This window comes from Salmo salar, chromosome ssa03, assembly GCF_905237065.1.
Source record: "Salmo salar chromosome ssa03, Ssal_v3.1, whole genome shotgun sequence".
NCBI classification, from domain to species: domain Eukaryota; kingdom Metazoa; phylum Chordata; class Actinopteri; order Salmoniformes; family Salmonidae; genus Salmo; species Salmo salar.
Genome location: NC_059444.1, coordinates 62,773,736 through 62,792,979, shown reverse-complemented (window position 1 = coordinate 62,792,979; position 19,244 = coordinate 62,773,736). Strand labels below are relative to the sequence as shown.

Sequence of the window (19,244 nt, the reverse complement as noted above, 5' to 3'; positions counted from 1 at the left end):
AGGTGGCGGTCTCCTGAGGGATCTCCTCCCAGACCTGGACTAAAGCATCCGCCAACTCCTGGACAGTCTGTGGTGCAACGTGGCGTTAGTGGATGGAGCGAGACATGATGTCCCAGATGTGCTCAATTGGATTCAGGTCTGGGGAACGGGCGGGCCAGTCCATAGCATCAATGCCTTCCTCTTGCAGGAACTGCTGACACACTCCAGCCACATGAGGTCTAGCATTGTCTTGCATTAGGAGGAACCCAGGGCCAACCGCACCAGCATATGGTCTCACAAGGGGTCTGAGGATCTCATCTCGGTATCTAATGGCAGTCAGGCTACCTCTGGCGAGCACATGGAGGGCTGTGCGGCCTCCCAAAGAAATGCCACCCGACACCATGACTGACCCACCGCCAAACCGGTCATGCTGGAGGATGTTGCAGGCAGCAGAACGTTCTCCACGGCGTCTCCAGACTCTGTCACGTCTGTCACATGTGCTCAGTGTGAACCTGCTTTCATCTGTGAAGAGCACAGGGCGCCAGTGGCGAATTTGCCAATCTTGGTGTTCTCTGGCAAATGCCAAACGTCCTGCACGGTGTTGGGCTGTAAGCACAACCCCCACCTGTGGACGTCGGGCCCTCATACCACCCTCATGGAGTCTGTTTCTGATCGTTTGAGCAGACACATGCACATTTGTGGCCTGCTGGAGGTCATTTTGCAGGGCTCTGGCAGTGCTTCTCCTGCTCCTCCTTGCACAAAGGCAGATGTAGCAGTCCTGCTGCTGGGTTGTTGCCCTCCTACGGCCTCCTCCACGTCTCCTGATGTACTGGCCTGTCTCCTGGTAGCGCCTCCATGCTCTGGACACTACGCTGACAGACACAGCAAACCTTCTTGCCATAGCTCGCATTGATGTGCCATCCTCGATGAGCTGCACTACCTGAGCCACTTGTGTGGGTTGTAGACTCCGTCTCATGCTACCACTAGAGTGAAAGCACCGCCAGCATTCAAAAGTGACCAAAACATCAGCCAGGAAGCATAGGAACTGAGAAGTGGTCTGTGGTCCCCACCTGCAGAACCACTCCTTTATTGGGGGTGTCTTGCTAATTGCCTATAATTTCCACCTGTTGTCTATTCCATTTGCACAACAGCATGTGAAATCTATTGTCAATCAGTGTTGCTTCCTAAGTGGACAGTTTGATTTCACAGAAGTGTGATTGACTTGGAGTTACATTGTGTTGTTTAAGTGTTCCCTTTATTTTTTTGAGCAGTGTATATAGAAATGTTACATACAGTGAGTGAAAAAAGTATTTGATCCCCTGCTGATTTTGTACGTTTGCCCACTGACAAAGAAATTATCAGTCTATAATTTTAATGGTAGGTTTATTTGAATAGTGAGACAGAATAACAACAACAACAAAAAATCCAGAAGAACGCATGTCAAAAATGTTATAAAATGATTAGCATTGTAATGAGGTACTTGGTACTTGGTGGCAAAACCCTTGTTGGCAATCACAGAGGTCAGACGTTTCTTGTAGTTGGCCACCAGGTTTGCACACATCTCAGGGATTTTGTCCCACTCCTCTTTGCAGATCTTCTCCAAGTCATTAAGGTTTCGAGGCTGACGTTTGGCAACTCGAACCTTCAGCTCCCTCCACAGATTTTCTATGGGATAAAGGTCTGAAGACTGGCTAGGCCACTCCAGGACCTTAATGTGCTTCTTCTTGAGCCACTCCTTTGTTGCCTTGGCCGTGTGTTTTGGGTCATTGTCATGCTGGAATACCCATCCACGACCCATTTTCAATGCCCTGGCTGAGGGAAGGAGGTTCTCACCCAAGATTTGACGGTACATGGCCCCGTCCATCGTCCCTTTGATGCGGTGAAGTTGTCCTGTCCCCTTAGCAGAAAAACACCCCCAAAGCATAATGTTTCCACCTTCATGTTTGATGGTGGGGATGGTGTTCTTGGGGTCATAGGCAGCATTCCTCCTCCTCCAAACACGGCGAGTTGAGTTGATGCCAAAGAGCTCCATTTTGGTCTCATCTGACCACAACACTTTCACCCAGTTGTTCTCTGAATCATTCAGATGTTTATTGGCAAACTTCAGACGGGCATGTATATGTGCTTTCTTGAGCAGGGGGACCTTGCGGAAGCTGCAGGATTTCAGTCCTTCACAGCGTAGTGTGTTACCAATTGTTTTCTTGGTGACTATGGTCCCAGCTGCCTTGAGATCATTGACAAGATCCTCCCGTGTAGTTCTGGGCTGATTCCTCACCGTTCTCATGACCATTGCAACTCCGCGAGGTGAGATCTTGCATAGAGCCCCAGGCCGAGGGAGATTGACAGTTCTTTTGTGTTTCTTCCATTTGCAAATAATCGCACCAAATGTTGTCACCTTCTCACCAAGCTGCTTGGCGATGGTCTTGTAGCCCATTCCAGCCTTGTGTAGGTCTACAATCTTGTCCCTGACATCCTTGGATAGCTCTTTGGTCTTGGCCATGGTGGAGAGTTTGGAATCTGATTGATTGATTGCTTCTGTGGACAGGTGTCTTTTATACAGGTAACAAGCTGAGATTAGGAGCACTCTCTTTAAGAGTGTGCTCCTAATCTCAGCTCGTTACCTGTATAAAAGACACCTGGGAGCCAGAAATCTTTCTGATTGAGAGGGGGTCAAATACTTATTTCCCTCATTAAAATGCTAATCAATTTATAACATTTTTGACATGCGTTCTTCTGGATTTTTTGTTGTTGTTATTCTGTCTCTCACTGTTCAAATAAACCTACCATTAAAATGATCGACTGATCATTTCTTTGTCAGTGGGCAAACGTACAAAATCAGCAGGGGATCAAATACTTTTTTCCCTCACTGTATGCTATTGATAATACCAAAAGTGTGTATTCTGAATCCTGATTTTCTCACTACTTACTGTGTCATGGGGCTGAGTGATCACATCTCATCAATGGATGAGATGAGACAGAAATTTGTCTACACACGCTTCATTCACCCATTCCTCTCACAACACAGATATTCAGGTATTTATTTTAATTTAGGACTGATTTGTATGTCTTTTTTTCAAATAATGTACTGAACCGAGTGAACAAGCTAATACGATACATTGAAAACTTTTCTTTCAGATATGATGGGATGTCCTTCAAATGGGAGTTTGGATTCAATTCAGAGATATTTCAGGAGATTTTCAATTTTTGCACCTCTACAGAACTTCTTTGATTTGCACAGAATCTTTTCTGCAGTAAGAATTTACATGACATTCTACCAACTCAGAATATTTATAGAACTGGACGTCTTTAAGGGATCAGGAACATGCTCCGTGATTAGGTCTTTGTAGCACAATATTCATCAGTATTAATGTGTGTGTCTCCTCTCTCTATCAGCTGGAGGCCCTGCCCGCTCTCTCTCCAAAGCAGATAGCAGAACTGGTGCTGATGCCCCACACTCCACCTCCACAGAGAGATGACATCATCAACAGAGTCTTTGACCACCTCCACAACGACACCAGACTCAGACTTCCTCCATGAGCTGCAGATTCTAATAAGAGGGGTACTGTCGCTACATTAAGCACACTTTATATGATATATTTGTTGGACATATTTAAGTTTAGCTAAACTCCTAAAAAAAAATCTTACAGGCTAACCTTGAGTGTGAGTCTTTCACAAGCATGTAAGTATCAGGAATGTTTTTGAAAACAATAACACCCACAATGTCCAACTTTGTATGTTAGCAGAGTTAATTACATCTGTTTTAATTGCTCATCAAAGATTCAACAGGCTGGACAGGGCTGCTACATCTGATTTGGGACCAGTCATCAGAGACACACAGGACTCCGTAATGGATGATGCTCCCCCCCCCCAGTCAATGGTGAGGCAGTGTTTCTAACACCATATCAGATTTTGTTTTATTAACTTATTACTCAGAACGTTGATAGTAATTCATATTAATCTCCTATTGCAGAGAGCCACATCTGTGCTGGAGTGAATACGTGAGTACTACCGCTTACCCTATAGAACAATCATAACAAATTTAAAGACACAGTTTATTCATGCATGTCTTGTTTCTGATATGATTTCCCTTCTCACAGAACTAATCTGGAACACTGCATTGCTGGCACAAATTTGACCCATATGCTCTGCAACTTTACCATCCAACATTATGCTTGCCTACCTCAGGTTTGACACTAGTCTACGTTGTGTGTATTTATGAAACCCACATTCTACATGCAACATGCTTGATTTGATTGATTACATTTTTTAGGTGGTGATTGAATTGATTTCCAAAAATGAATGTCTGCGTATGCAGCTAAAACCAGAGCAACTCTCTGAGATCCTGCAATGCAAACTGTCAGGCAATATGACCTATCACAAAAAATTGTGGAAGTTCCCCAAATATTCTGCAATTCTTGAAGAGGCTCTTCAAAGGTTTTCAAACATTGTAAAAAAACTCAAAAAGAAAGGAGGACCAAGGCACTCTACATATACTTAGTTAAAATGCCTTTATTTGTATCCATGTTCAATGGAAACAAAGTTTAAAAACTCTGAAGTGTTTCGGCTGCATGGCCTTTGTCAGAGAGTACAAAGATATGATAGTACTTTTGAACAGCTTCTTTTGAAATATATTCTTTAAGAGTTTTTTGAATTTGTACTCTTAAAAAATATATATAATGTCAGAAGATTGTGGGTAAAAGTCTTTATCCAAGAGAACATCTTCTGAGTTGTCTTTGTGTTCAGTCTTACCAGCCCAGCGGCCCATCCATCTCTCTGGTGCTAGATGTATTTGGGCAGGTAGTAGTTGACCAGTTTAGTCAGCATGACCCGAGAAGCCCAAACCACACCCGCAAGTGGTTCCTGAGGAATCTCCAACCCTTCCTCCTGCAAGCTTCCAGAGAGTTCCTGTCCTGTCTTAGCACCAAGAACTTCACTTGTGGGACCTACCAGATTTTGTATGTGAAAACATACATTTTATTTCAGTGTGGTTGACTATTTGCCCTCACTTGATCTAGTACTTCAATGCGATGTCTTTGCCTTCGCAGAGTGGAAGCTCTAGGTCATCAACCAGCTAATCCTAACCCAGCTAACTTAGCTATGGACAGACAAAGACAGCTTTTGATCTACACTGATTTCATTGATCCCTTCTTGAAGCGCAATGACACTGAAGGTATATTTAAATAATTCTGTAAAATCAATGATACCTGAAAATGTAATTTTACTAAGCATGGCGAAGACAAAGGAATTGTAATCAGTTAGGATAGAAAGACTGCTATTTTACTCCAACCTTTGAAAATATTTTTTATTATTTCAGACCCCAACTGTGTCAACCACTCAAACAACAGAGCTGACTGGCTTAAAAGTACTTTGGGCTGTTTGTTGGTTTTGCGCCCCTAGAAGAACTCAAACGACTGCATGGAAACTTCTCAGTGGTTGGTACTAGTTCATGATTTTGACCTTTTGAACTTACTGATTCATCCAATAGTCATTTGTAACCAGTTTGAATCCATGTTCTTATTCCACGGTGTAGGTGGATGTCCTGCCTATGCTGAGCCCCAGGCAGCTGGGGGAGGTGGCCTCCACCCCTGGTCAGCTCAGAAACCCTGGAGATGTCCATGATACTGATTCATGTGCTTCCCAGAGATCTGGGCGAGTTCTTTGACATCGTTTCTCCAGCTGTTGAGGTATGGATGAGTGATATCCATGGTCAATTCTTATACCACTGCCTTATTTCCTATATACCTTTGCTTAGTACAATCACCTCATGTGTTTCTGTCCTTCAGGGTCTTCACCTTCCGGTGGATGTGCGTCAGGTGCTGCTCCAGCAGGTGTTTGACAATGCCAACCTCAAAGACCCTGAGGTGCTGGTGTGGTTGGGCCAGAGACTCCACCCACTTTTACCCAACCTAACAGATGAGCATGTGGCCCCCCTCTTCAACATCGTCAGACACAGAGACTGCAACACCAGCCAAGAAACGTAAGATCAGCACAGTGTATTATAGAAACACTAATAATTTCTAATAATATGTTGCATGTTTGCAACTGACCTTCGTGTACAGTACATTACTGCTCTTAGTTGTGCTTGACAATGCATATCAATGGGTGCTCTTTCTGGTTTCTGTCATCTACAGAGTGGCGTTGTTGAACTCTATCCTACCATCACTGTCCAACGGCACACAGGCTGCTGTCCAGTATCAAATAATCATATCTCTCAGAGGTATTCACCTGGTCATCATCTCCAGTGGTGTGAAGTACTTAAGTAAAAATCCTTGAAAGTACTACTTAAGTTGTTTTTTGGGGTAACTGTACTTTACTTTTCCTTCACTATATTTCTAAGGAAAATTCTGTACTTTTTTATGTCATCATATCATGCAAAACTCATCATACCAGCTGTATGTTTGCCTGCTTGAACGGCAATAGCTCAGATGCACATGAAACATGAAATGACCCCAGGAATGAATAAACAAAGTTCAAGAGATGCAGAAAAATGATCTAACATTTAAAATGGGTGAATCTTTCCAGACAGCTGGATGATACAACAACATATTACAATTGTAGCAAGTACATCTTTCCTCAACAAAGTACGAGTTACCAGTAACAGTAGTAGTATCTCACTTTACTTCTCATGATCCTTCTCTCTATAATTCTCCCTAAATGCATGATAATATAGAATAATGGGTTTTATATACCATGGTCTGAGGGCTGCAGTTTTGGGCTTAATGTTGGACCAAATGAGGAACGAGTTAATTTACAGTATCTCATTGTTCGCAGAATCAACTCCACTACGTTGCTATAGGAACAACAGCTTCTTCATGTTCCTGAGACAATCCTTCCTCAACTTTACATTCCCAAAGTTGACCAACTTCCTCTCCCTTATTCCACCACAGCGGGAATATGAGGTACAGTACATTGAACTTGTTTCAGCTGCACTTCAACTTTTGGAAAGTGTGTTCTGGTCTGTGTATCTTATGCTATCTGTGTTTCCAGCTGCTCAACACCATGCATCCCTCAGAGCTCGGCACCTTCCTCAGGAAGCCAGAGGTGGTGGACAACAAGACTAAGCTCTGCACAATCTTCCGAAACTACAAAGAAACTCCAGAGTTCTTGGAAACCGTAAGGACACACACTGCTGATTGTGGTCACCATTTTCAAGCACTCACTGAGTATCCCTTTTTTAGGATTTACTGAAAGAAAAAGCTCTGTTAAATGGTGCATTCTCTCAGTCCTTTGACTTTGATCATTATCTGTCTGTAGGAGAATCTTCCGGATGACGTGAAGCGTCCAGTCCTGCCCTGCGTCTGGCCTTTGGTTCTGGCCACTGATGACAAGGCTGAGGTTGACCGCTGGTTTGACAACAGACTGAGGAACTACCTGAAACCTGGTCCAATCCTCTGACACACTCCACGCCTCCTGCTTACCCTTCAGGAGACTGTAAGCTACCACACTGGAAATACCTTACATTTGCTGATGCTATTACACAGAAATATCTACATCATTTAACGTGAAGAAAAGGTTGACTGTCTGCTGTGGTTTTGACAGTGTGTATCTACTGGGATCCAAGCTCACTTTCAATGGCTCAGCCATAATTCAAGATGACATGTACAGCACCATAAAGAACTACCTCAACACAAGAAGTGAGTGTTTTAGTACTAACTACTGATTACTCCAGTTTACATTATACATATATTTATTATTGCACTTTACACATCGCATGAATGGATATTTTTCAACATATGGTCTGTTATCAAAGAATATGCATAAATTCTGCTTCATGATAGATATTCCTCAAGGATGTATGCCTTTTATTAAAGCGGCATACAACGGCAGCATATGATTTCTCACATTAAATACATCAAAAACATATTTATTGATTTCTAACTTGTAGGTTCAGCAGCACCCAAGTGTTATAGTCCCACTGACCCAAATCTCAACTCCACCGCCTGGTTCCTTAACTACATTGGTGTGTTCATCACCTTTGTGACCATTGAAGACTTCAACACATTTGGCTCAGAGTCAACAGTAAGCCCATGCACCTGCCTGTTTTGATGAAGGGGTATCATATATGACCAAAAATATATAACCAAAGGTTTATCTTTTTGTTTGTTTTTTACAGCTACAACTATTTGCCGTGAACCCTGTCAACATTGAGTTGTTCAATTTCGCTGGAGCTCCTCAAAATCTGACTAAATGCTTTACTGAGCTTATCTTCCTGCAGAACTCCAACTTCCTCCCACTGCAGTGAGTTTTGAACAGTAGCCACTAAAATAATTTGTTTTATGTTACTAACTTACTTTATTTCTTGCATTTATGTCAAGGGTATGATAACAGACAACAGTCTACATTGAATCTGAATGACGCTATGGGGAAATTGGGCATGGCATTCTAATCCAAGATAGTGTTACTCAGTGTTTTATTTCATATTTCTGTTTTATTCCCATATCTTTAGGCTTCCACCACACTTACAATGTTTTGTCCCAGCCTCAGCTTACTCTAAGCTCAATGAGTCAGTGTGGTTGTCCTGGGCAACCTGAACCAATCCTGTACTAACGTGGACTCAGAGGTGCGCACCATCAGGATCTATCTCCATTTTTGTTACATCTTAACCTTAGACCTGTATTTTGAACACATGGAAATGAAATGTTACAGTATGAGCCATTATTTCCATGTGATCACAATCCATTGATTGGTTAAGTGATACTGTTACTTAATCTTCGCTGAGATCATTTCCTTCCAGAGTTCTTCCACACTGGCATCGAATATCCAAATTGTCAGTCCAGGATCAATCACGGCCCTGGGCCCGCAGGTCTATAAGTCTGACCACTGGGCAGATCACTAAAGCCCCGCCCAGTGTGATTTTACAATCCCTGAGTACTCTGAGCAGTGTTTCTGGGTGGAAACTTGGGACAGTCCTTGTCCATCATACAGATTCTCATCACCCAAAACTTCCAGGTGATTCACTTTTTAATAGGTTTATTGCTAGTGACCTATTGGTTGTGAGCATCATTTACATCCATGATTCATGCTTTAAACCATTCCATCCTCTCTACTTCCAATGTAGAGGATATTTCATCATTTAATGTTCTCTTTCCTCAGATAAACAATACCGACAGTCTAATAAACCTGGGCTCTTTAGTGGGAGGTCTTCCTACCCAAACACTCACCGCAATACCCGCGCAGCAGGTTCTAACAACATCCGCCAACCCAAAATGTGTTACCAACATGCTGACTGCTCCAACAATTGTGAAACAGATCTATGTTAATAAGGTATGTACTTGGCTAGCTAACAGTAGCTAGACTAACTGATGTGAAGTAGGCGTTATGAATTTCCCTCCCAATATTTCTACATGCCTCATTTAAATGTGTTATGAATAAATCTAGGGTAATCAATCATAATAACGGTATTCATTTTAAAATGTTGACATGTTTTTGTATTACTTATTCAGATCATCACAGTTGACATGAAACCAACAGAACTAATAGTCAATGTCCCAGATGAAATGGCAACCGAAATTCCCAGAAATCTACTGAATTTCCCAACAACTGGAAATCAAACACTCACTGCTCTGAACATCAACAAGAAAAATGGAAACCTCAGCAGGTATTGTAGTATTCAAAAGCCATGTAGACCTTCAACATTTACACGATTATACAGTGGTGAACATGTGTATTATACGTCTATAAATGTGTCTGCACCTCTGTTTCTCTCTGTTTCATTTATAGGCTGTGCTGTTCTTTGATACAGTAGCAAATGGATTGGATGAGCCTGATGAGTAAGTGTAACAGTGTTTAGAGAATGTTGGTCCTGACCAATAGCTGAGCAAAAATCGTACATGTATCATTTTCACATGGGGAGAAATTTTTATTATGTACTTGAACAAAAATTGGTTATGATGACATTTATTGTTCCTGTATTAACTCTAATGAATGTACTGCATTGATTTATTTGTAGCCTTTCTGAGTACGTGCTTCAAGGATTCACTTGCTCTCGTGTCCAGACTTTCACCAAAACAAAAATTAAACCTCTCATCAGAGCTTGAAGATGTAGGGCCGGTCGAAGAAAGGTGGTTCTCAAGGAGACACAGGTGAATATTAAAAATACAACTTTTTGTACATAAACTAAAGGGCCCTACTCAATCAAAACCGTTAGCCAGGCCTCCAGATTACATTGTTAATGTGCCTGTATGTTTTATTGTATTTTTTATGGCTACATGAATCCAAGCATGTATTCTCTCAGCACAAGAATGACAATAGTTACTGGAAACCCAGTAACTGAATATATATTGAATATGTTTCTCTGTTTTCAAGGAGCTTATTTTACAGACATGAGAAAGTAACATTTTGTTTTACAGCTAACTTGCATGTGGAACAACATCAAAGGAGAAAGTCCTCAAGGTTTTGACAACTATCCATCAGATATGTCGCTGTATTACAGGTAAGTTGGTCCTGTCACTGACATTGTAAAATGCATTGTAAATGACGGTAACTAATTTTAGATGAACTATTTACTGTTAGTTTATTACGCTGACATAACCAAATGAAAATGCCTTATAAATGAACCATAAAGACAATGTAAACTGTTTGTATCTTTCTCCAGCTACACCAACATACAACAGACCAACTGCAGATCCTACTTCATTGAAACAGGAAGAGCAGACTTCTCCGTCCTGTCCAGCACGTTGGATAGAAGAAAGGTTGATCTACTGAACAATGCCAAAAAGTGTCTGGTGAGTTATGTATTCAAGACGAAACACGTTTCTGACTGAATGTTTAAAAGCAGTGATTATGGCGACATTAGATTTTTTCCAGAACATCAAAGGGACACAGCTCAGTCGAGATAATGTTGAGGTCCTGGGAAACATGGCATGTACTCTGGATGAGAACTACATTCAGAGCTCTGGCTCTTACGTCCTGGAGAAACTAAAGAACTGCAGATCAGCAGATTAAAGCTATGGAGACTGTTATCTGCAGTGGCAACACCACATATGGGTATGTCACATTGCTGATATCGGAGCTGTGCTGATTGGTATTCGTGTAGATACACAACAAATTTAAAATGAATGCATTTTTGTCTATCGATTTTTTTCTTAATCAGTCTGTCTTTATTCTTATCTGTTCAGAAACCCAAGCACATGGACTGAAAACTCTAGAGCAGCTTGACATTCTTCCACTGTACTTACCAGAGAACTTCTGGAAACACATCAGCACGGTATACTATACATGACAATTGCATAGCACTTTGACAATATGTTGTATTCAAATCAAATTGTATTTGTAACATGCGTCGAATATCAAATCAATTAATCACATTTCTTTTTAAAGCCCTTCTTACATCAGCTGATGTCACAAGGTGCTGTACAGAAACCCAGCCTAAAACCCCAAACAGCAAGCAATGCAGGTGTAGAAGCACGGTGGCTAGGAAAAACTCCCTAGAATACAACAAGTGTAGGCCTTACCGTGAAATGCTTACTTTCAAGCCCTTAACCAATAATGCAGTTTAAAAAAAATAGAGTTAAGAAAATATTTACTAAATAACTAAAGAAATAAAAAAGTAACACAAATAACAATAATGAATATACATTGGGTACCGCTGGGGTACAGGTTCGTCAAGGTAATTTGTACATGTAGGTAGGGGTAAAGTGACTATGCATGGATAATAAACAGCAAGTAGCAGCAGTGTTGTCAGGGTGGCCATTTGATTAATTGTTCAGCTGTCTTATGGCTTGGGGGTAGAAGCTAGTAAGGAGCCTTTTGGACCTAAACTTGGCTCTCTGGTACCGCTTGCCGTGCGGTAGCAGAAAGAACAGTCTATGACTTGGGTGACTGGAGTCTTTGACAATTTCTGGAGCCTTCGTCTGACACCGCCTAGTATATAGGCCCTGGATGGCAGGAAGCTCCCTTATCTTTTGATTAACATAATTTGAGTGACATCATTTGAGATTGTTACCATCTCAATTTGAAAAGCTCTCATTTACCTTATATGCGTTTCTTATTTCTTAATGTGTTCTCTTTTGACTGAAACAGCGGAATAAAAGCAAGTTCCTGAAGAAATTCATGAAAAAACGACGTACAAACAAGACAATGAAGAGGAAACTGAAGAAGCTGTTCAAAGAATGCACCATGTCTTTGAGATCCAAACGAAGCACTGGTAGGTTTAAATAATATCAGGTCAATATAGCTGTTCTGTGGTTTTAATAGTGGAGGCTCCTTTATGACAAGAATGATCACATTTCTTTTCAATACTTGTCTATTTAGTAAATGCATGTCCAGACTCCCTTGGCAACATTACTCAAGTGACCATAAGCAATGACACGTTCCCCTTTGGGTATGGCACCACCACGTTCAACCACTGTCTGAGCGCCCAAGTAGTAATGGACAATCTGGCCAGCCTGACTGAGAAGGTAGATGATGATGACATGCAAAAGGTCATTTTGGAGAAGCTACACCAGGTATAAAACTTTACTGACACAAAACAGGAAATCACAACAGATTTCAAACTCACAGGTTGCCAAGAGGTGGTCATTCAGTAACAGCTCTTTATGGTGTGGTCTTGTCCACTAGGCGTACCCCAAAGGTCTCTCAGACCAGCAGGTTCAGGTGCTTCGGTCGGTGTCTCGCGTGGCTTCCATGGAGCAGATTAACAAGTGGAACATCACTACAGTCGACACACTAGCAGCACTGATGGACAATGGCAATGGAGAATGGGACTCCGACAAAGTAGGGATATTTAACTTTACACCAACAATGTCTTTAAATGGTGTTAAAAAAACAACATGATAAACATTTTGCTTCTAAAAGGTGTGCATTTAAATGTATCTTTCATCTTCCTTTTTCCATTTCAGACCAAAGTTATTGTCACCAAGTTCTTAAGTGCTGGCAATTCGCTTGGTGCCTCTGAACTGAATTCAATTGGAGGGCCTAACCTGTGCGCACTGGACCTCAGTGTGTTGCAAGGCATCAGAAATGACAGTCTCCGGTAAGATCATCAACAGATCTTGCTGTGTGAGAGAGACACCTTGTGGTCGAGTCACTCCACTTCACATTTATCTTTGTTGTACTCTTGCAGTGGTTGACCTCAACAGAGTATCGAGGCCTAAACGCCCCTTAAATGATGTAAGAACATTTTCATATGCTTTTTATGTTTGCGTGTTCATAGTTAGTGTATTTCTTGTGCCTTCTGAACACAACAGAGATGCAGATGCTCTGGAAATCACTAACTGTTCCTCAGCACATAAGGTGGCCTTCTTTGCAGTAGCTGAGAACACCTTTCCTATCAACTTCGTTCAAATCCGCGCCACTGCAGATCAGCTAACATCCTACCAGGACATTCAGACATACCTGGGTAAGGGCTCCCTTTTCTGCATACATACAGAAAAACGATGGTGTCTTGGATGTCCTGTAATAAATGTGATTTAAAAGATTTAGTTCACTCGGGCTGTGACATTAGAGAACACTTGTGCCACCCCAGTCCTCATTCTCACCATGTTCGTTGCCCTTTTTTAGGAGGTGCCAGTATCACCTACATATGGAGTCTGTCTAGGGTCAATATTAGTGTAGAAAAAGCCCATGGAGTTGGTGGAATAATCCTTTAATTCATTGCCACTTACTCAGCTGGGCCAGGGGTGCTTTAATTAGGTCAGGTGGAAATATCCGACAGATCTCCACTCCATAAAAGGAGTAAATCACCATCGCCTGATCGCGCTGCTTTCTCTTCCTTCACTCTGTCAAATCCAGAAGTTCTGTGCGTCCATGAATCCACATAAGTCCACCGACTCTGTTACCTTTCATCTGAACTATATATGTTGGGATCGGGAGAGTGGGCCATCAGTAGTTGTTTGAAGTTATTATCGCGGAGCACGGCTTGGAGCGCACGCTTCAAACATTTTGTTTAATGTGAATGGTCAATGATTCCGGCCCTACGGATCATAATAGGCCAATTATGCAATTGGTATGGTTAATATGTAATGAAATTCTGTGTACACATGAAGACACTTGAAAGGATGAAGTAAGAAAGTAATTGTTTGTTGAACTGATCGGCTCTGATATCCAACTAAAGGTGTTTATAGATTGAATAACCGATCACTGTTTGTCTTATTCTTTCATGATTTATGATAAATAGTTACGAGCCTAAATTGCTCACCGATGATTCCTATTGACTTATTAATGAACTGGATTGTTGAATTCCCTAAATGATGTTAATAATGAATGATTGTTATGATTAGATCTTTGTGATGATGGATTTGATTGGATACACGTTATTCTGTTTCCTTTGTTATGCAGCACAGACTACTCAGTAAATATACCACTTTATGGTTAAAGGAATTCCTGCCTCAGTCTCATCCATTCCTCTGTCACCTGACCCGTGACCACCTGTTCACCCTCACTGTCAGTCATCCTACCTGTCCAGCTACCCACACAGATTCCACTAATCTTTCAATGGTCCTTCGAGCCGGATGATGACGGGACCAAAGACAGGTGAAAAGGAAATGAATGGGGAGAAGGAGGAATTGTCTCCACTGGAAGGAGGGAGAAAGGAAGAGAGAGCAGCGGAGGGAAAGGTCTTGGAACAAAGAAAAGGTCCAGGAGCTAAGCCTAAAGTAACAAAGGCTTCATCCTCAACCACCAGTAGCACCAGGAGAAGGATTATGTGGTTGAGTTTCCCACATCCAAGGGAAAGCCCACCAGAGCTCAAATTGGTGATGGATCAGCTGTACGTTTCAGCCATTAACCATCCCCTCTGGACCAAGGACCAGAAACTGCATTGGGACAGGAAAGTGATCTACAGGAAGAACCTATGGAGGAGGTAACTCCCACCGCACAGGTCGACCAGCTTCCTGAGACCAGCTCTGCTCACCCCTTAACTGAAGGGAAATCGTCGAGGCACTCTAGACGGAGTCGACCAGTGGATACCCCTTTGGATGTGGCCATGGCAGCCGCCATTCACTAGCCCTCAGCGAATCACAGACCACTGTCCTACAAGAGAGGATGAAACTATTAGCGTTGGAGGAAATTGAGCGTCAGATTGAGGAGGAACGACAGGCTGACGAACGATGTCACCTATTGGATGTGCAGGCCCGTAGAGTTCTACAGGAAAGGGAATTCATTGCCAAGGACCTGGCACAGCAGCAACACCATACACTGCCGCTCTCCAGGCCCTGAAAGCGAGATATGGTGAGCCACACCAGCTAGTCCAGAATGAACTAAACAACATCCTGAACATGTCTCCAATAAAATGGGAGACCATGCTGCCTTCGAAGAGTTCTCCCTGGCTGTCCAATCCCTGACCTCGATGCTCCAATCCATTGAAGGAGAAGACGGGAACTAGCTGAAATGTGGACAGGCTTCTTAGCAAGCTTCCAGCGTCCCTCAGAGACAGTTTCATTGAACATTGTTTGAACAAAGGCATCCTGAAAGAGGGCTCGAGAAGCACCTATGCTCTTAGAGACCTGGCCGCATGGTTGCAGGCGAAAGCGAGGGCAAAGAGCATCACTCACCAGGCCACAATCTCAGCCACAGTCTACGGGGGAAGGAGTTTGAACGCCAGGAGGGACAGAAAAGGCCAACTCCCACTACTATGTACTTAAATAGTGAAGCCGGGGAGGAACCCGGGAAGAAGACCCCTCTCAAGAGCAAGAACATCAAATTTCAGCCTTACTGTCCATATTGCAATAGTAAGGGGCACTTTCTTGGCTCATGCCCCAGGGTATAAAAGCTCACTCAACCTCAATTGAAGGCTTGGATCACTTCAGGCGAGCGATGCTACAAGTGTGCCCGTAGCCATAAGGCGGAGACCTGCACATTGAGGAAACCCTGCAATCGCTGTACGGAAATCCATCTCACAGTGTTGCATGATGTAATTCCCCAAGCACAGAAAGAGCAGAGAATGCTCATGGTAGGAGCTGTAAAGGAGCTCTACCTCGACCAGCAGAACCGGTCTCCAAGGGTCATGTTGAAAGTGGTCAAGGTCACTCTGTGGAGTGAAGGGAGAAGCATTGATACATTCGCCATTCTAGATGATGGGTCTGAACGAACAATCATTCTCCCGGTGGCCACCCGACAGCTTAACCTGGAGGGGACCCCCGAGACCCTTAATCTCAGAACGGTGCGACATGATGTTATCCAAATGAAAGGTTCTGCTGTGACCTTCAGCATTTCACCTTCAGGAAACAGGGACGTGGCCTATACTATCACCAATGCCTTCACAGCAGATGGCCTGAATCTTGCAGAGCACTCCTGCCCGGTAAGTGTTCTACAGAAACAATATCCTCATCTCCGAGGATTGCCTCTTCCTAGCCTGGCCAGAGTAGCTCCACTTATCCTGATTGGGTCAGACCACCCATATCTCGTCACCCCGACTGAGTCTATACGAGCTGGACCAGAAGGTGGGCCCGTTGCTGTCCATACATCCTTGGGTTGGGCTGTGCAAGGTCCAGCCCATTTACTTCTCTCCAGCCAATCTGTACAGTCACTGCAAGTCCTCTTCACCAGAAGCAATCCAGCTCCATCCCCCTGTCCAGCTACTGACCTCCTTTGGAATGTTGAGATGCTATGGAAGATGGACACCTTCTCAAACCTGAAGCTACAGGAGGTCACTCGCTCTAAACAAGACTCCTATGCATTAGACCTCCTGGAGAAGCGCACCACCACCACTGAAATGGATGACGTTCGGAGGTACGCGACCCCACTGCTACGGGTGCCCAACCATCCTCCTCTGGCAACCACGACACGGGCTGTACTCCCACTATTGCGTGGAACGGAGCGACGCCTGGTGAAGCATCCTGAGCTTGCTGAAGTTCATAACCGAGAGATTCATAACCTTGTAAAGGCAGGCTATGTCACCAAAGTGACAACTCAAGAAGAGGGAAACGCACTCAGCGAATCCTGGTATCTCCCTCACCATGTTATCCAGCAACACGGTGGCAAGTACAGACTTGTCTTCAACTGTTCATTCCAAGCTGCTGGTCAAAGCCTGAATGACTGTCTACTCCCCGGACCAACTTTAGGTCCTTCCTTGCTCGGTGTCCTTCTCCGGTTCCGGCAGCACTCTACAGCCATCTAGGGCTAGGGGGCAGTATTGACACGGCTGGATAAAAAAACATACCCGATTTAATCTGGTTACCACTCCTACCCAGTAACTAGAATATGCATATACTTATTACATATGGATAGAAAACACCCTAAATTTTCTAAAACTGTTTGAATGGTGTCTGTGAGTATAACAGAACTCATTTGGCAGGCAAAACCCTGAGACATTTTCTGACAGGAAGTGGATACCTGATGTGTTGTATTACCTTTAAACCTATCCCATTGAAAAACACAGGGGCTGAGGAATATTTTGGCACTTCCTATTGCTTCCACTAGATGTCACCAGCCTTTACAAAGTGTTTTGAGTCTTCTGGAGGGAGATCTGACCGAACAAGAGCCATGGAACGATGATGGCCCATTAGACACCTGGCGCGAGTTCATGTTGGGTACCCTCGTTCCAATACGTTATAAAAGAGTATGCATTCGTCCACCTTGAATATTATTCATGTTCTGGTTAAAAAAGGCCCTAATGATTTATGCTATACAACGTTTGACATGTTTGAACGAACGTAAATATATTTTTCCCCTCGTTCATGACGAGAAGTCCGGCTGGCTTAGATCATGTGCTAACAAGACGGAGATTTTTGGACATAAATGATGAGCTTTTTTGAACAAAACTACATTCGTTATGGACCTGTGATACCTGGAAGTGACATCTGATGAAGAGAATCAAAGGTAATGGATTATTTACATAGTATTTTCGATTTTAGATCTCCCCAACATGACGTCTAGTCTGTATCGCAACGCGTATTTTTCTGGGCGCAGTGCTCAGATTATTGCAAAGTGTGATTTCCCAGTAAGGTTATTTTTAAATCTGGCAAGTTGATTGGGTTCAAGAGATGTAAATCTATAATTCTTTAAATGACAATATAATATTTTACCAATGTTTTCTAATTTTAATTATTTAATTTGTGGTGTTGACTTGACTGCCGGTTATTGGAGGGAAACGATTTCCTCAACATCAATGCCATAGTAAAACGCTGTTTTTGGATATAAATATGAACTTGATAGAACTAAAAATGCATGCATTGTCTAACATAATGTCCTAGGAGTGTCATCTGATGGAGATTGTAAAAGGTTAGTGCATCATTTTAGCTGGTTTTATGGTTTTGGTGACCCTGTCTTTGAATTGACAAAACATTACACACAACTCTTGTAAATGTACTGTCCTAACATACTCTAAATGTATGCTTTCGCCGTAAAACCTTTTTGAAATCGTAAAACGTGGTTAGATTAAGGAGATGTTTATCTTTCAAAGGGTGTAAAATAGTTGTATGTTTGAAAAATTTGAATTTTGACATTTATTTGGATTCAAATTTGCCGCTCTTGAAATGCACCTGCTGTTGATGGAGTGCACCACGGGTGGGACGCTAGCGTCCCACCTAGCCCATAGAGGTTAAAGCCATGTTTCATCAGATTTGTCTGCTGCCTTCCGACACTACACTGCTCCGGTTCATATGGCGAGATATGGAACGAGACGCAGAGCCCACAATCTATGAATGGCAAGTACTCCCATTTGGCACCACCTGCAGTCCTTGCTGTGCCATATACGCTCTGCAGAGACACGCACAGGAGCACCCAGACAGTGACCCAGAAGTATGGGATTCAGTGGAAAATGCCTTCTATGTGGATAACTGCTTACAGAGCGTCCCATCCATGGCTGAAGTGAAAGCACTCCTTGACAAAGTACGGAATCTCCTGTCCAAAGGGGGATTTGAGGTCCGACAGTGGGCGAGTAACAGAGCGGAGGTTATCCAGCACCTCCAGGTCTAGTAGCTACAAGCCAGGTCTCGTAGCAGTGAACTATGGCTATCGCAGTCTGGCGCTAACCCACAAGAGCCCACTCTAGGACTGAGATGGAGCTGCATACCGGATACCCTGGGGTACAAGCACCGCTCCGCCCTGAGTACCGAAACCCCCACTCTGCGCACCATCTATCGGACCCTGGCCAGTCAATACAATCCCCTTGGGTATATTCTGCCATACACAACCCAGGCCAAAGTCTTAGTCCAGGACCTGTGGCAGACCAAGAGGGACTGGGATGAACCGATCCACCCGGCTGACCTAGTGGAACGATGGATCTGTTGGGAAACAGAGTTATCGGAGCTCTCTGAAGTCCAAATGCCAAGATGTTATGTACCACCCTGTGCTGACCAACTGGGATCATGCCTGGAACTGCATGT

At 43.2% G+C, this 19,244-nt stretch overlaps 2 protein-coding genes and 1 long non-coding RNA gene across 3 annotated transcripts; all 3 read left to right on the top strand.

The window, feature by feature from the left end:
- The first annotated feature begins 5,590 nt into the window (after window positions 1–5,590).
- Window positions 5,591–8,221, top strand: LOC106601148 (uncharacterized). Its single transcript, XM_045716058.1, has 9 exons — window positions 5,591–5,663; window positions 5,763–5,956; window positions 6,111–6,238; window positions 6,751–6,878; window positions 6,967–7,092; window positions 7,234–7,360; window positions 7,461–7,613; window positions 7,865–7,998; window positions 8,093–8,221. The coding sequence occupies exons 1-9, from the start codon at window positions 5,595–5,597 to the stop codon at window positions 8,219–8,221; spliced, it is 1,188 nt and encodes a 395-aa protein (XP_045572014.1). The 5' UTR covers window positions 5,591–5,594.
- A 455-nt stretch (window positions 8,222–8,676) lies between these two features.
- Window positions 8,677–9,561, top strand: LOC123741897 (uncharacterized). Its single transcript, XR_006769421.1, has 3 exons — window positions 8,677–8,928; window positions 9,073–9,243; window positions 9,423–9,561. It is a non-coding gene; the product is annotated as an uncharacterized lncRNA (long non-coding RNA).
- Window positions 9,562–10,961: 1,400 nt separating this feature from the next.
- Window positions 10,962–13,407, top strand: LOC106601149 (mesothelin-like protein). The gene is made up of 7 exons (XM_014193111.2): window positions 10,962–10,965; window positions 11,097–11,185; window positions 12,001–12,124; window positions 12,232–12,425; window positions 12,538–12,693; window positions 12,819–12,952; window positions 13,167–13,407. Exons 1-7 carry the CDS (start codon window positions 10,962–10,964, stop codon window positions 13,390–13,392), a joined length of 927 nt encoding a protein of 308 aa, XP_014048586.1. The 3' UTR covers window positions 13,393–13,407.
- Window positions 13,408–19,244: the final 5,837 nt, after the last annotated feature.

Excerpts from the sequence above, each read along its gene's own strand:
- LOC106601148 (XM_045716058.1), top strand. The coding sequence starts at position 5,595 with ATGATACTGATTCATGTGCTTCCCAGAGATCTGGGCGAGTTCTTTGAC. Across the intron at positions 6,879-6,966 it reads CACCACAGCGGGAATATGAG|CTGCTCAACACCATGCATCC; the intron begins GTACAGTACATT and ends CTGTGTTTCCAG. Across the intron at positions 7,361-7,460 it reads GAGGAACTACCTGAAACCTG|AAATATCTACATCATTTAAC; the intron begins GTCCAATCCTCT and ends GCTATTACACAG.
- LOC106601149 (XM_014193111.2), top strand. Across the intron at positions 11,186-12,000 it reads TCTGGAAACACATCAGCACG|CGGAATAAAAGCAAGTTCCT; the intron begins GTATACTATACA and ends TGACTGAAACAG. Across the intron at positions 12,694-12,818 it reads GAGAATGGGACTCCGACAAA|ACCAAAGTTATTGTCACCAA; the intron begins GTAGGGATATTT and ends TTTCCATTTCAG.